The sequence below is a fragment of the Coenobita brevimanus genome, chromosome 8, assembly GCF_032717465.1.
Source record: "Coenobita brevimanus isolate Jiangsu-jjx chromosome 8, ASM3271746v2, whole genome shotgun sequence".
Classification (NCBI taxonomy): domain Eukaryota; kingdom Metazoa; phylum Arthropoda; class Malacostraca; order Decapoda; family Coenobitidae; genus Coenobita; species Coenobita brevimanus.
In genome coordinates this window covers 10,939,702-10,957,073 of record NC_136961.1, presented here as the reverse complement: position 1 = coordinate 10,957,073, position 17,372 = coordinate 10,939,702, and the positions used below count along the sequence as shown (strand labels likewise).

Below are 17,372 nucleotides of genomic sequence, written 5' to 3'. Positions count from 1 at the left end.
ATGAAGTCCATATCTAACCACTCCAATTCCAAAAGCGTCGCCAGATTTGAACAAAAATCTCTGAACGTTGCAAGAATGGAATGAAAAACACGTCATCAGCCTGACGTGGTTAATCAGTAACTTCCAAACCAAGTAAACCGTTTTTTGCCATTACTGTGCATGGGGAGGGGAAACATAATATTTTACAATGTTCGTACATGCTTGGCTATATATCGTTTTTTCATCTTATTTTGACCTAAATTCACGTCTTTTTGCAGCTTATCATTTCACTGACAGAACAAGTAAAAGCTACGGCTCTACAATCTCTCCATAGCACTTCTCGTGGCTAACAGTATAGTATAGTGTAAATCTATTGGTACAATTCAGCATTTACTGTAGGGAGATGATAATTCTGGGCCAGTTAGAGCCAAAAGAAGATCCTTACTTTACCCCCCTGCACTTCGATGTCGTCTAATTATTTTGTTAATACTATATCCATTTCACAGATTCACCTTGCAAGGGGCCTCAAACTGGAAGGTTTGGATACAGCTTTTTATCACCAGTGTAATGATGTTCATTCCTTAGTTGAACAAAATTGTATGGAAGTAGCAAGTATACACTGAATTAGACAACACTGTTCTGAAAAGCCTATAGTAAGTCCGTCCTTGAATTCCATTTTTTAAGGCCTAGTTACCTCTGCCAACGATGTTGTAGGTTATGTATTCAACTATGTTTGTCTGTTTGTTAGTTTGTCTAAACGATATCTCCAAACGTTCTTACTGAATTTCAATCAAATTTAATGGAAAGGTGGGCCATGGGCCAAGAAAAAACTGAATCAGTTTTGGGGTGGATCTGGATCCTATGTATCCCGCACAATATATCCAGAAGTTCTCAGTTATTTCAATAAAATTTTGTGGAAGAGTGGGTCAAGGAACGATTGATTAAATTTGGGGGTGGATCCGGACCCTATTTATTCCACACAATATTTCCACGGATCCTTAGCCGGGTCCCTTTTTAATAGCAATGGCATAGGGGAGGTATGTTTTTTCTGAGTGCTTTCTTGTTTTAGTTGTGCTTCCTTTAGCCCGATGACGTAGTTTGTATGTTATTACAGCTTCATTCAGACGATTCTGTAAAGCTTTGGAGAGACTTCGAACAGGAGAGGTCAATATATAATTTTAATTAACCCCTTCGATATTAGTCCTCAATTTAATTTAAAATTTGAAAACAATTGTATGGTAAAAGTATGACTAAAAAAAAAAAAAGAAAAAGAAAAAGGTCACTGGACAGAAGGAGTAAAGTGCACAATAAATGATACAGTTGAAGTTCCTTGGATGCCACTAAAACGGATGTCAGTTCTCCTACTTTGCAATACCAATGCCATGCACAGTTCTGCAATATTCTGGAGCACATTCCTGACTTAAAAGGACTGACTATAATGTTATACCGTTCTTACTCCAGCGGCCGAAAAACTGCCCACTCTCCAACTTCAGTAATGAAATGTATCGAGATTAACACTAAAAATTAATGTAGTGTCGGTCACGGAGATGTCCTGTGGAGTGGATGTACATGGAAAGTATTGTCTTATTCTGCCACTAAGGTATCCGAAGTAAGCTGCACAAGAGCAAAAAAATCTAGGCCACGTTAAGGTGAAAAGACTAAAATGCGAAGGTAAAGAGAATTGAGAATCTTACATCACAGAGGACGTATATACATCACAGTTAATCTTGCTACCTCTAGACGCTTTTATTTGCTTTTGAAAGGACCTCTTGTAGTGAAAGTTTCATCTGAACCGTCCAGTTTGAACTACTATCATCTAGAAATTGCGATGATAATAATAGTGGCCATAGTAGCAGTAGTAGTAGTAGTAGTAGTAGAAGTAATAGTAGTAAGTAGTAGTAGTAGTAGTAGTAGTAGTAGTAGTAGCAGTAGTAGTAATAATAATAATAATAATAATAATAATAATAATAAGAAAACAAAGGAGTCTTACAATACATCATGGAGAGGACGTAGAGCATTGTCCATTTTCCGGTACCCAGTTTGGTCAGGATGTCGTCAAAGTTGTCCTTCATGGTGGCTGCAGGCGGCGCTGGTGTTGGTGGAGTTGGAGTTGTCTGCCGTCCTGAATGACAAGAGCTGGATCCAAGGCTGGGTCTGGAAGAAGTATGAGGATTCAGATTTCGTCAAAACTCACTTACTGATCTTCCACTAGACCCACCGACAGGTCATAGAAACATCCCCTTCAACTATCATCACACAGTTTATAATCTTGCCTTGATAGTACGCTGTTCTCTCATCTTTCTTTGCACTGGATGCTCCTGGTATAAATGAAATAAAACTTGAAAACTATTCACAGTCAGCGAGTCCATATGTTAGTGTGCTTTCTGTCCAACCGCATTTGTAGTCATTAAAAGGAAACCTCAATTAACCACAGTCGCCAGTTCTAGATGCTTCTATACATTCGCTATAAGCTCTTTTGTAGTGCTTGAAACGACATCTGATAAACTGTTCACAGTTACACACTCAAAACAGGGATTTTACACTGTAATAGACTGTAGCACCAGTTGAGCAGGGCAGTACTCCCAAGGTGGATGGAAAGCTGATGAGAGGGAGAGCTGGAGTTCCCGTTTCATCAGCCCTTGGGACTATTTCCCTTTGCTGAAATTTTTCAGTGTCTCAGTAACACAGAGAGTAGGCCAGCATGCTCTCTAATACAAGTTTTTCTAACACTATCAACACCAAACTACATGCATGGTACAGAAAACACTTCCTTTCCCAAAATTCAAAAAAAATCATGGCTGCAAATTACATGCCTCAGAGTCCCCAGGGCGGGTGAACATAAATGCCCCCACCCTCCGTCCCTCTCCCGGTGACGACTCGAGCTACTTGGAGCCACTGTCTGACTCACTTCTTCTTCATTTCTGCAACATTCGTGGCCTTTCCTCCAACGTTTGCTCTGTTGTGCACTACCTCTCCTCCTCTAACCCTCACCTTCTTTTCCTGACTGAGACTCAGCTGTCTAAGGCAACTGACAGCAAACCCATTTCTGTATCCTCCTCCTTTCTCTATTCTCATCTCAAAGCCAAAGGTGGCTGTTGCGTATATATATGCAACGACTTATCTTGCTCTCGTGTTCCTGAACTCGATTCTTCTGAATTCTCTACACTCTGACTTCAGCTTTCCTGTCATTCTCTGACTAAATACATCTGCGCTGTTTACTTATCTCCTAATTCTATTGACTATCAAAAATTCTTCGACTATCTTACTTCTATGATGGAACACATTCTATCCATTTCTCCTTTCTCTGAAATCTCCATTCTAGGAGACTTCAATGTTCACCACCACCTTTGGCTCTCTTCTCCTTTCACTGATCCACCTGGTGAACAAGCCTACACCCTACCCGTATCCCTGACTACCTTGGGAGAGAGCTCCAACATACTTGACCTCTTCCTTACAAGTAATCTTTCAGGTTACACTGTTGATCTTTCCTCTCCACTCTTCTCCTCCGATCACAACCTTATCACTTTAACCTGTCCTTTCGCTCCAGTACGGCCTGTGGACCCTCCAAAGAAATGTTGTCTGTGGCACTTTGGAGCTGCGGATTGGGAGGTCCTCTGGCAGTACTTCTTTGATTTTCCCTGGAATGATTATTGCTTCCATGCCCAGGAGCCATTTGAGTGTGCCTTGCGCATTACGGAGGTTATTCTCTCAGGCATGGAAGTATACAATCCTTTCTCATGTCCTTTGACTAACGCAAGAAATCCTTGGTTTAATCACGCTTGTTCTAATGCTGTTCGCAACAAGAAGAGGGCCTATAAAAGGTACCAGAGCCAACCCACCCCTGAATCACATCTCTTATACGTTTCTGCCCAGAATCATGCTAAGTCTGTTCTTTGCTCTGCTAAAAATAATCTCATCCGTTCTATGCTCTCAACTCTCCAACTCGAATTCTTCCCGTTCCTTCTGGCACCTTGCCAAAAACCTTTCAAACAACTTTACCTTGTCATCCTTCCCTCCTCTTTTCTATTCTGATGGCTTTGTAGCTATTTCTTCTACTGATCAAACAGATCTCTTCACTCAGACTTTCTCTTCCAAGTCCACCTTAGACGATTCCGGTGCTGTTCCTCCATCACTTCCCCCCTCTGACTTCCTCATGGTTGACATTAAAATTTCTTCAGCTGATGTATTTTCTGCCATCACAGGCTTCAATACAAACAAGGCATATGGGCCTGATGGAGTCCCTCCTGTTGTTCTCAAGAACTGTGCTTCTGTGCTTACACCCTGCCCAGGTAAACACTTTCGCCTTTATCTGTCAACTTGAACCTTTCCTTCTTGCTGGAAGTTTGCTCTCATTCAGCCAGTCCCAAAGAAGGGTGACCATTCCCAACCCCTTAACTATCGTCCAATTGCTTTAACGTCCTGTATCTCAAAAGTTTTTGAATCAAGTCTTAATAGAAAAATTTTAAAGCATCTTTCCTATCACAACCTTCTTTCTGATCATCAGTATGGGTTCCGTCAGGGATGCTCCACTGGCGATCTTCTCACCTACCTTTCAGACTCATGATCATCCTCCTTTCAGGACTTTGGCGAAAGCTTTGCAATGGAACTTGACATCTCAAAAGCCTTCGGTCGGATCTGGCATAAATCTTTAATTTCCAATCTGCTCTCTTACAGTTTCTATGCTTCTATCTGTGCCTTCATCTCTAGCTTCCTTTCTGGTCGTTTTATAGCCGCTGTCGTAGACGGCCATCGTTCTTCTAGATCTATCAACAGTGGTGTTCCTCAGGGCTCTGTCCTATCACCAACTCTCTTCCTCTTATTCATCAATGACCTTCTAAGCTGTACATCTAACCTTATCTACTCATACACTGATGACTCCACCCTTCACCTTTCCATTCAGTTCCCGCAACGCCCATTACAGCAGTTACTACGATAAACAAGGGATGAGGCTATAGCACACCTAATGTCTGACTTGGCTCGTATCTCTCACTGGGGTAAAAATAATCTGGTTGTTTTTAATGCATCAAAGACTCAGTTCTTACACCTATCACCCCGACAAAATCTTCCACAGGTATACCCACTGATGTTTAATAATATTGAGCTTAATCCTGCATCATTCTTGAACATGCTTGGGGTTTCATTTATTCGGTACTTGTCTTGGAAAGTTCATATAACGTCTCTTGTAAAATCTGCTTCCAAGAGATTAGGTGTGCTATGCCGACTTTTTTCCTTCTTTACCCCTGCACAATTGTTGACTCTACTGTATACACGGATTTTATCCGCCCCTGTGTGGAGTACAACTTTCATATGTGGGGAGGTTCTGTTCCCCACATACAGCTCTTCTCAATTGGGTGGAGTCAAAGTCTTTTCTTCTCATTAACTCTCCTCCTCTTACTGACTCCCTTCAACCTCTGTCTCTTCGCCGCACTGTTGCATCTTTATCTATTTTCTATCGCTATTTCAATGGTCACTGCTCCTCTGAACTGTCTGCATGCATCCCTCCACCTTTGCGTCGGGTGCATAGCACCTGCCTATACCTCATACCAATTAATCTGGCCAGGCATGTATGGCAACACTGTTCCGGCAGAAATTCTGATTGGCTGGAGGTGTTTGTTCGATTTTGTTGTTGCTAAAATTGATACTCTTTTTATTATCAGATGTGATACTGAGTTTGTCGACAAATCAATCATCAAATGCAATAAGAAATCCGTTATATACTTATCAGCAATGAAATTTTCGTAGGAAGATAGAGATATTGCGTCAACAAAGTATTATAACAGTCCAAGTCAAGGTCAGCATTCGAACAATTCCTTTAAATCTCCGACACTCCGTAATATAACAGAAAATTAAGGAAACTTACTTAATCTAAGCGTTGGTGTAACACACATTTAAAATTTAAGATCAGTCTGCACCCTTAAATCGTGCCACAACTCTGAATAATTAAAAATTCTAATGAAAAGACTAGTTCTGCGGGGAGGGAGGTTTGAAAAAATCGCGAAAAATCAAAGTAGGCTAAAGGAAAACTATTTAATCATATATCCTCTATTATCACAGTACGGACTGATCTCAAAAATTTAAATGTGTTATACCATCGCTTAGGTTAAGCAAGTTTCCTTAATTTTCTGTTATATTACGGAGTGTCAGAGATTTAAAGGAATTGTTCGAACGCTGACCATGACTTGGACTGTTATAATACTTTGTTGAAGTACTATCTCTATCTTCCTACGAAAATTTCATTGTTCATAAGTATATAACGGATTACTTATTGCTTTTGATGATTGTATTGTCGACAAACTCAGTATCACATCTGATAATAAAAAGAGTATCAGTTTTAGCAACAACGAAATCGAATAAACACCTCCAGCCAATCAGAAACTCTGCCGGAACAGTGTTGCCATACATGCCTGGCCAGATTAATTGGTATGAGGTATAGCAGCACACTCTCATCCCTTTTCTGTCCAACTCTCTAATGCAAGAGTTAAGCGTTACTCCCAGTCCTTCATTTACGCAACAGGTCAACTCTGGAACTGTCTCCCTCTGTCTGTATTTCCTGCTTCCTATGATCTTCAGTCTTTCAAACGCGGTGTGTCCTGGCATCTCGAAATGATCGGATCTTGAATTTGTCTCTCTCTTGTATTTAGTTTTTCTCTTGGAAGGAACAGTTATTGCGGGTTCATGGCCTTTGGTTCCTTCTTTCTCGCATAAAAAAGGCCCTTGGGATCTCAGTCAACCACGCAACCACTGGGCTAAAAAATAGTCCTCCTTTTCACTAGATATTTTCGGTAATCGTAAGTTCTTTTGTAATAACGGGAACGAAATTTGACATTTGATCTCATTAGAACGGACGGGTGACCGTGACATATGATTTGGTTTCATTCCTGAATTGGACGATGCTGACATTGTTCTGTTGTGAAAAATCATTTTTGCAGGAAGCTTCTACTATACTCTAATTATGCTGAACATCATTATCCCATCACCAAAATATGTAAAGGCAAAGGGTGTAGGTCAGAAAACATAGAAAAAACGGACGTTTTAAATCCTTGCACCTTTTTAAAAAAACCTTGTACCTACACCGTGTAGGGAACTGGCACCCGTTTGTGTTAGACAGCGCCTCACCGGGGACAGACCAGAGTCCTTTCTACTACGAGGCTCAGAGAAAAATTAGGAAGTTTGGCTCGAGGGTGGACGCTGCAGCTGCATCGCTCCATCCAGAGCGCACAGCACCACCAAGAGTAGGTTGCTCATTAACGCTACAATCAAGGAGGTTAGTCTTTTGAGTCCCATTGCGATTTTTTTTTTTTTTAAATTCTTGTTATACCGTGACGATTAAATTCACTGAAGGATGTGTCTACCTCCTCCAGCTCAAAGTCTCTCCAAAGCTGAATAAAATCGTCTGATGGTAGGAATGAAAGAATATAAAACACATCAGAGTGATTTGATTAATGAAGCTGAACTGAACTCCTCATGCTCGAAAAGTCTCTCCCAGACTGAATAAAGTTGTGTGGAGGCAGTAATAATGAAATAACAGACATCACCGTATTGAAGTACTCATGATGTCTACGACCATTATATCCAGTCACTACGATGACTTATATTCTGGTATATTCTTGCTGCCTCCAGACAACTTTATTTAGGTTTGGATTGGCCTCCTGTACGATCTCCCAAATAAGTGATGGCTCGCATTCTTTAACTTTCGGACAAAACTCCCTGGGTCTGGCAACGCTCATTTGCTCGGGAGTTACAGGACACGAAAACAATCTTTTCCTGCCCTGCAAACATTATGGTGCAAAAATAATAATAATAATCTTTCGAAACTATTAGGTAAGTTTTTAAAATTATTTTTTCTTTTTTAGATCAGTAACAATAATTAAACAGAAAGCGATATTTGTCACGTTTCCACTCGTCGTCACGACTCATGCCAGCTATGTTACCAATAGAGCAATTTTCTCGCTGAATTTTGAGGTTTTAAAAGCAATCTAGCCAATTTTTTTTTTCTGTATATCTGGCGTTTTAAGTCCTGTCTAGCATTTTCTTTTTTCCTTAATTTCCTTCAGTCTGGCGGATTTCTAATCTAGCGGATTTCTAATATTTCTATATAGGTTTGACATCAGTCATTATCACACCATAGATGGGAGTCAATGTTTCGGCCTTTGTCACGATTCCTCCCCGCCCCCCCCCCCCTTTTTACTACAATCCTTTTCGTCTTCAGTTCTCTTCATTGTCACTTATGCTTTTGACTATCACTCTCTTTAGTTCTTTCATGAAACTGCCCTACATATTTTAATACATGTTGGAATTTCATCGTGTGAATAAATGATTACCGGTACCAATTTTCCCCAAATAATTGCACTGGTTTTTCTAACTCATGACAGCAACACAGATGGTTAGGGGTTGTTCCTGGGGACATACGATGATTTGTCTGTGTTATCTCGTGGGACGAGGGGCTCCACTTGGTAAATTTCCTCTGCCTCTCTCTGCATCTATATCCATCCGTTAACTGTCCTCTTCTTGATGTTATGCTGCCGGGATATCTGTCTTGCTGGAAAATTTGCTAATTAAAGAACAATGATCTGCTTGCAGTGAGATGCTAGTTTTGAAGATCCATCTTGCTTACAGCACTCACGGCTTTGTTTTCCGTGTAAATATCATCAGCATAAAAATTTAAATGTGGATAATAATATGTTTTTAAATGTTTATTTTTCTGATCTGATGCTGCTTGTGATTTGGATATTACCATTACTTGTGGGTTTTATTTTATGGGATATTTTTTCTTCAGTATTGTTGATTTAGGATGTGAAATAAGTATTACGAGAGTTTCTCCTCATTATAATCCTGAAACCACTGAGCGATAGACTGTGCATTTCACATTTTTTCGTAAGGCTATGCCTCAACTTTGGCATATTGTGATTTCCTCTCACGTAACGCAAGATAAACGCACGGTAACAACACTTATACAGTATATTGCTTTTTGCTGTTGTTTACCTATCATTGCTGTTTCCAGTGACCAATATAGGAAATATAACTAGGTTGTGGCAGTTGCCAGGCCTAGTTATATTTCCTATATTCCACCTTTAGCTTTCACAGAGCTAACACCTCTCTCCCCATTCGCTCCAGCCTCACCTGACCCGCCAACCTCACCTGACCCGCCGACGAGCGCACCTCACACCCAGCAGGTGTAGAGGCGACATCTTTGCCCGGGGTGAGCAAACCTGTCACACCACCAGTAACGCTTGCACACAACCACACACAGTTTGGGCATGTATATTCATCATTCATTCATTGCCAGACGCCATGTATCCCAGACGGGGTGGCCAATGGCTTAGAGTTTGTTTTACAGGGAGGGGCACTAATCCTCCACCAACCCCACTTGACACGTAGGGATGCCAACAGCATCTGGTGTTCCCAGGCGGTCACCCATCCAAGTACTAACCAGACCCAACGTTGCTTATATATATATATATATATATATATATATATATATATATATATATATGTGTGTGTGTGTGTGTGTGTGTGTGTGTGTGTGTGTGTGTGTGTTTATTTTTCTTTCAGCTTTCTTTCCAGCTGCCACCTAGAGTCTCTGCCGTAGTACGACGCCAAACCCTGAAGGGGTACCGCAGGGTACTTCTGCGAAGGGGAGCCTTAGAGGTCTGGTTATAGAAGGCGGCAAGGGTCATTCTGTTAGGGCTAGGGTTAGGCAAGTCCCTCACGGATCAGTAAAGGGGTTCTCTCACAACACCCTTTGGAGGGTATGGAGGCTCACCCCCCATTACTGTAGGGAACCGCTGGAAAGCCAAGTATTTTTTTTCTTTTTTCTTTTTCTTGGGGGGGGAGGCACGGTCCACGCTGCTTAACCCCTAGGGTACGCAATTCTCCAGCCTCGACTACCCCCTCAGGAGGCAAAATCAGGCCTATTTTTCGACTATGTCAAAGGTTAAAAGTTTTATGCCCGATTTATAGAGCTTGAATTTACACACCTGAAAACGCAAACCCCACCCTCCTAGATCCAATAGTTACCGAGCTATGGCCCGTCAAAGTTTATAATAGTTACCCGTCGCAGCCCCGGCGAGAAAGAAAATACGCCGCTCGCACCTGTATTCTTCACAAAAATACATACAAAAATCACCAAAACCAATTTTTTTTGGTGTGTTCACATGTTATAAACCACTGTAATGTGCTTAGAAAAGAATAAAATTGTGACAAACCCTCCCAAACAAATATGATCAATAGTAAAAATTATCCTCCCTTCCTCTCCTCTCCCCATACTTCCAATCCCCTCCCTCTCCTTCCCTTCTCTTCCCTTCCCTCCCCTGCTTTCCCCTCGCCTAACCTCCCCTCCCCCTTTCCCTTCCCCCCTCCCGTCCCCGCCGAGCTGTCAAATCTAGCTAAGGAAAATGGTCATGAACCCCCCCCCCCAGAAAAAACATGATAAATAGTAAAAATTATCCTCCCCTCCTCTCCCCTCCCTATACCTCCAGTCCCCTCCCTCCCTTTCCCTTTCCTCCCCTCCTCTCTCCTCCCCTTCCCTCGCCTAACCTCCCCTCCCCTCCCCTCCGAGCAGTCAAATCTACCTATTTTTCGTCTCGTTTCGTTTCGTTCCGTTTTTTAAGGCTCCAGCATACGTTGGCATAAAATAATATTTCTTTTTCGAGCGGGTTTCGAATAAAGTCAGCCAAAATAATTGTGGTGTGTATATCTGTATGCAAGGACACGAATAAATTTCAGGTAATGATTCAAAAACATGCGCGATAAAGCTTAAAAAATACGCAAAATATTCGAGGCCAGGGAGGTAAAGATACTGCATGCTAGGGGGTTGGGGTGGGGGTGGGGGAGGTGGGGGTAGGTGGTAAGGCCAGGAGGGGGTGTATGGGGATGGAAGGATGGGAGGTGACCACCACAAGACATAAAGGAAGGACTCCAGTGGAGTACGGGGACATGGAGGGAGGATAGGGAGAAATACCCTTCCCCCGGATGACTGGGGGGGGGGGCATGAGGGGGATTCACATAGGAGGGGGGGATGTATGAGGAGGGTTAGGGAGGGGTGGTGGTGGTGGTAAGAACGGTGGGAGGTAGGGTAGTAACAAGGTAGTGGGGTAGAGGGATGTGGTGAGAGGAAGGTGGGGGGTACACCTCCCACTGCCTGGTTACGGGCCTGGGTCCCCCCTCTGGTGTTTCCAACACTTAGTTCTGATTGGTTAGAGGCCATCTACATCACAGCTGGGGTGGAGCCAGCTGCTGCCACGTTTTTGTGGATGTTGCACGATCAGCATTGCTTGTCCTTTTAAGAAATTGCGGAAAAAGCTCGATCGACGAGCTTAGTGCTTTTGGGGTTAAACACACCAATGCAAGCATGTCAGCTCTCATAGCATCCTGGGCCGAGCTCTAAACCACCCGTCACAAGACATTCAAAAAGGCATCCAAACCCCCCCTCAGCAACACCTCTAAAACGTGTGTGGTGCTGCCTACCACCACCACCTCCTCAACGCAGCCTGCCTCCACCACCACCGCCACAACTGCCTCCTCCTCCTCAATGTGGCCTGCTGCCACCACATCTGTCTCCTCCTCCTTCTCCTCCTCCCCCTCTGCCAGGCCTTGCTCTCTCATCCCCATACCTACATGTCCTACCACCCATGCTGCCTCAGCTCCTCACCCCTCCTCCCTGCCAATGACCTCCACCACTGCTTGCCCTGCCACAGTCAAATGGGTGAGACACCTCATCCAGCACCAACTCCACCTCTGGGGAATCCCCTGTTGTTGCCACTAGCAAGGACTCTGATCCTTCCACCGCCACGCCTCTTTCAAACTCCACCGTCAACTCTTCTGCCTCCCGCCCTACCAAGTCTGCTCGCATACATGAGCAGAAGGAGATGACTTATGAACCCTCCCCTAGCACCTCTGCTCTTGAACCCACTCCTGCTGCTGATGCTGATGACAAGTTCATCCAAGTTTCCAATAAGAAAAAATGCCAAAAGCGGGGGAAATCCTCTGCTGCAGCACAGAACAAGTAGATGCCCCGACCACAGCCATTGGTCACTGTAGCAGCATGTCCCTGACCTGCATCTTCCTACCCAGCCTTTCATGTCCCAGTTCAAGAGGGACACGAAACCAGCTACGATGCAGTAGCCTTCTTGAAACAAAATTGCCAGGCCTCCAGTGTTGAAACACCATGGGAAAAGAAGAGATCTCCATCGTCATACCTCTTGAGGAAAACTCCTTTTCCCTCCTACGTGCCACTGCTCGGGATGAGTCTTTTCCCATCAAAATAATAGAGCTGGTCCCAGGACAATGAACCAACAAGGCGGTGGTAACGGGATACCTGCTGAGAAATCCAACAGAACTCCTCCTGCGACACCCACAAGTAGAGGATGCTGTTCATTGCCAAAAGGCACACAGTCGGGAGGAAACCCGGCAAGTAATAGTTACTCTCCACGGTTCCCTGATACCAGAGCTGGATCAGGGGGAACTGGGGAAAATACCGTCTCTGTATCTTCACCCCAGAGCCACTACACCGTTTCCGGTGTCACCACTTCAGGCACCACAAAGCAACATGCAAACGCCCAGTCATGTGCTGAATGTGCAGCGGCGGCCATGATGCCGACGTCTGCCTCACCAAATACAAGGGGGGGGCAGATTGTTGTTCCCTGCTGCCCAAACACCACACTTGGCACTCGAGCTGCCCAACCAAAATTGTTCTGGTGGATCAGGGCTGCCGTCACCAGGTCACCTGGGTCAAAGAACAGCAAACCAACAGCTCTACTCCTGTCCCTCCAGGAACATTCATCTGGGGAACCCAAAAGAAAACAGACCCTCCACCCCCCCACCCACTCACAGCAGAGGCCTATCCACCTCTCCCCTCTCCCCACACCCCCGTCCCTCCCCAACCACCACCACCCACCTCCTTCGACCCCAGACCCCACACCCACTTACCCTCTGCCTCCCAACCCTAATTCCACCTCAGGCACACCTCCAATATTTCTCTCGCTGGAGGATCTCTATGACATTGTCACAGACGTAGCCAAAAATGTAGCGCGGGCCATAGCAGCAGCCTTCCAACTCCCGCTGAACACCCCTGCCTTTATTAACACGATGGACTCCATCATTCAGAGGGTGGTGGACACAGTACAAGAAAAACATGCTCACCTGCTGACACCCACATCTCAGCCCCAGCACCAGCCACCATTCCACAGCCAACCCCACCCCTCACGCAGCCTCAACTCATGCCACAAACCTCCATCAGACCGGAGCCACCACCTGCCACGAGCGAAACAGGCAGAACGGCATGCCTTCTAACCCCCCCCAGAGGCTGCCCAGCCTCCCCACCCCCACAACACTCCCCACTGCCCCCCTCCGGGTCCTCCAGTGGAACTGCTTAGGGGCATGGAACAAGCTCCCCCACCTCTAGGAGGTGGCTGCAAGAGAGGATGTGCATGTCATCCTCCTGCAAGAGACATTTCTTCCTCAGACTCCACTTTTAGACTTGGTGGCTTCAGGGGCCACTTTCTCCCCCAGATCCAGGGTGCCACACAGGGATTTGCTATCCTAGTTAGGGAACACATCCCCAGCTCTCACTGCAACCCCCCTGTATGCTGTGGAGAGGGTGTCAAGGTGCAGGGCATTGTCCTGCAGCTCACCACCACCTCACTGAACATCTTTAATGTGTACAGGAGCCATGACGGCACACTCGATCTGGGTTAGATCTTGACCCTTGCTGCGACAGAACCCACTTCTATAGGCAGGGATTTTAATACCCACCATCCTATCCTTTCTTTGTCCATCCCTACCATGGAGGCAGGGCGGCACCTTGCTGCAACCCTCAATGAAACTGCAGGTACAACTATACAAAACGACCTCTCTGAACCCACCCACATCAGAGGAGGTAGGTTGGACCTCTCACTTGTCTCCTCGGCTCTCGTCGGTGTGTCGGCATGGTCTCTGCAACCATTCCTCACGAGCGACCACTTCACTACAGTAACGGAACTGCGGACGGCACTAATACCACCAAGCCTCCCCCCTGCTGGGACCTGCGCAGAGCTCACTGGCGAGAGTATGAGGAGGCTGTGAGGGTCCTAGTAAGTAACCCCCCGCCCACTTTCTCTCAAGGATCACACTGAGCATGTCACCCTGACACTCAGAAGCACTGCTGCAGACAGCATTCCCCTCTCAAAGCCCCCCACCTCTCGTCAAAGACCATTGGTTCTATGACAAGAGAGTCCACGAGCTGAACTATTGGTTAACCCCTAAGTGGCCGAGGGCCCAGAATTTTCCGTGCACGCGCGGCCGACACCGGGGCCATTTTTTGAAGTTTCGAAAATTGATTTTTTATTCTTGCCATATTGAAGAGAAAGTTCAGACGCACCTAACAGTGCAAATCCCAGCTTCCCAGACGCATTATTTGGCTTGCAATGAAGCGTGGAAGTTACAGAAATATCACCAACCTCTATCTGCTGCCGAGAGGTGCTGCTGCAAGGAAACTATACAGGTGTTGTTATTTTTTTTTATCTCCCAAAACAATGCGAATGGTGCTGAAATGTGCGCATATATGAGATATGATGATATTCAATGATTTCAGTACATAATATGCTAGGAATGGCTGGGAAAAAAAAATGTTATGAATACTTTTTCACCTTTTTGATATACGTTAATAGTAGTTTCGAATTATTTTTTACATTATCGTTGTGCCCATGCTTGGAAAAGGGAGTGAAGGGGTTGAATTTTCAGTCCTAAATTAGAAAATTGCAGGTCCTCTGAGGCTAGGCTTTGCCACGGGACGTGAAAGTGGAGGGTCAGATCCGATTAGCAATACGGAAGTTGAGTTGCAACTTGGAACTCCCACACCACAAGCATGGCTAGAAAGAGAATCGTAAGGCAGCTTCAGAACTAAGAATAAGGCTTATTAATACAAATATAGAGACAAAGCAGAAATAAATACGTTTACAGGCGGGAGGAAACGTACTTTTTCCGTAATAACACGTTCATCTTTCTCTATCATTTTACCTTCTTATTTTCGCAATATATGTTGCTGTCTCTTAAACAGGGTGGTTGTGTGTGTTTTGCAAGGGAGGAAGAAGATTGTATTTTCTGTCTGGGTCGAGATAATGGGTGTAACTATGTGTTTTTAGGCATAGCCACGAGAGAAAAAATCGTACATCCACTCGTCATGACAGCAGGTGGTGAACTGACAGATGATATGTGAGAGGGTGAAGTGAAAGTCAGTCTCATGTCCCAGATTTTCGTTCTCTTCCCGAAAGTTTTCTACAAGTTGCACTGCATCTACTGATCCAAACCATTACAGCAAACCTGAGCAAATAGGTAAAGATACCAAGACAAAAATGTACTTTTCACTTATTATCATGTCTTTTTTGTTTGTGCCTGTATTACTTCATAATCGTAAACAGGTGGTTGTGTGTGTTTTTCAAGGGAGGACAAAGACATGTTCTGCTTGGGTGTAGCTGTGCTTGTTTAGGCATGGCCAGGAGAGAAAAATCGAAAATCCGCTCATCACAGCAGCAGGCTCTGAACTGTTTGATGGGGTGTATGAGAGTATAGTGTAGGTCAGTCTGAAGACGTTCAGAACGTTCGTTCACTTCCCAAAAATTTTTGCAGTTTTTTATAGGCTGCGCTCAAGTGATGCCCACGGCCATTTATTGGCTAAACATTACTCGACGCCGGCGGCCACGGAGGGGTTAAATACAGCTCACAAGGCTCATCGGAGACGACTCTCCTCCACCACCAGGAAATATCTGGCTGCAGCAGTGCGCCACGCCTCTCAAGGGAAGCAGTGTCTGAGGGACGAGGCTTGGATAAGATGGTGCAGATCCCTTGATTCACACTCTTACCTCAAGATGTGGACGAGGATCAAACGCATCTCCAATATTTAGCCCCCCAGACCCCCCTTTCATCCCTATCCTGCAAGTGAGGCAAATCAGCTTACCTCACACTTTGCCAAGAGGACCTCGCCTGCTAACCTTCCCCAGCCAGTCAGGGATGTGCAGACGCAGCTCAGGGGCTGAAGAAGGGCCTCTGTGGATGTGGCCTGCTCTCTCCCCGACGACACAGACATACCCTTGACTGACAGGGAAATGGACCGACCCCTCCACGGCAGGAGAGACACAGCCGCAGGATCCGACAGCCTAACCTTCTCCCTCCTTGCACGATTGGGACTAGTGGGAAAGCCCATATTCTTGAGCTCATTAATCATTCATGGGGGGAAGAACACCTCCCTGGATCATGGAAGACCGCCATCATTCATCCCATTCCCAAGCTACGCGTGGCAGCGGTGATATGATGTATCTCGCTTCTCACCTGCATTGCAACGACAGTTGAATGCCTCGTCCTCTTTAACTTTACCTGGAAATTAGGCCCGTTGCACCCGCGGCACTTCATCTACCTCCCTGGCAGAAGCGCCGCGCGGTGCCTGGCCTCTTTTCTAGGTGAGCTGAGAAATTGTCAAGGCATGGCCATCTTCCTTGATATAGAGAAGGCCTTTGATTTAGTTGACTCTGATGCAGTACTGGCAGCGCTAGTAGAAAGAGGCATTCGTGGCAGACTCCTCTCGTGGCTCTGTGACTTTTTTGTCGGATATGCTGCCAGTGTCTGCTTTCAGGGGCAGCTCTCTCCTTCCTTCCCACATTTGAATGGAACTCTTCAAGGCAGCGTGCTCAGTCCTCTCTTATTCAATGTCCTTGTTGAGAGCCTGCTGTCGATTGACTTCGGCAGGGGCATCACCCTGCTCTGTTATGCCGACGACTTGGCACTCTTCTTCTCCCGTAGGGACTGCTACGAAAAAGCCCCAACTGCTCTGACCCGCCTCCATGACAGATGCTGTGAACTTGGCCTCAAGATAAATCTTGGAAAGACCAAATGCATACCCTTTGGTCTAGGACCTCCTGAGCTCCCACTCTCCCTAGGACAGTGATCCCAGCGAGTGATGCTGGGAATTCCTCCTTGGATGCGAGTTGAGAACCTTGGGGTTGAAAGTGGCTTTCCATTCTGTAGTCGATAGACAGCAGTCTCTGCTCAGCTCTGCTGCCTCAGGCCACACCTGCCTGTCTCTGTGCTCCTCCAGTGCACCCTCAAGAGGCCCCCAAAGCCACACCCAAAGAAGGACTGGGCACACACCACTGCCAATATCATACATGACCCGGGAGTGTCGCCTTCCTAGAAGGCCCTGACCTCCCTGACCCTTCCTCTATGCCTCCCCCTCCTTGGCTGCCTCCCGTGATCCCTAGTCTTGCCCCCTCTGACGCCTTCCCCAGAGAATCTCTTCTCACCCTCCTATGCCAGAATGGCCTACAGAGGATGGCATCTCTCTGGACTCCGGGAACAGCTACGTACTTCACAGACGGGTGTCACTGCTGAAGGAGCTGCAGGTACCGCATTCATCAGTGATGGTC

At 45.5% G+C, this 17,372-nt stretch overlaps 1 protein-coding gene across 1 annotated transcript in view; it reads right to left on the bottom strand.

The window, feature by feature from the left end:
• LOC145406512 (organic cation transporter protein-like) overlaps window positions 1-17,372 on the bottom strand; it is a 169,247-nt gene that overhangs the window by 120,460 nt on the left and 31,415 nt on the right. Inside the window, exon 2 of the mRNA XM_080277640.1 lies at window positions 1,970-2,133. Within this exon, the coding sequence (XP_080133766.1) occupies window positions 1,970-2,051 (82 nt within the window). The 5' untranslated portion in view covers window positions 2,052-2,133. The remainder of the gene's footprint in view (window positions 1-1,969; window positions 2,134-17,372) is intronic.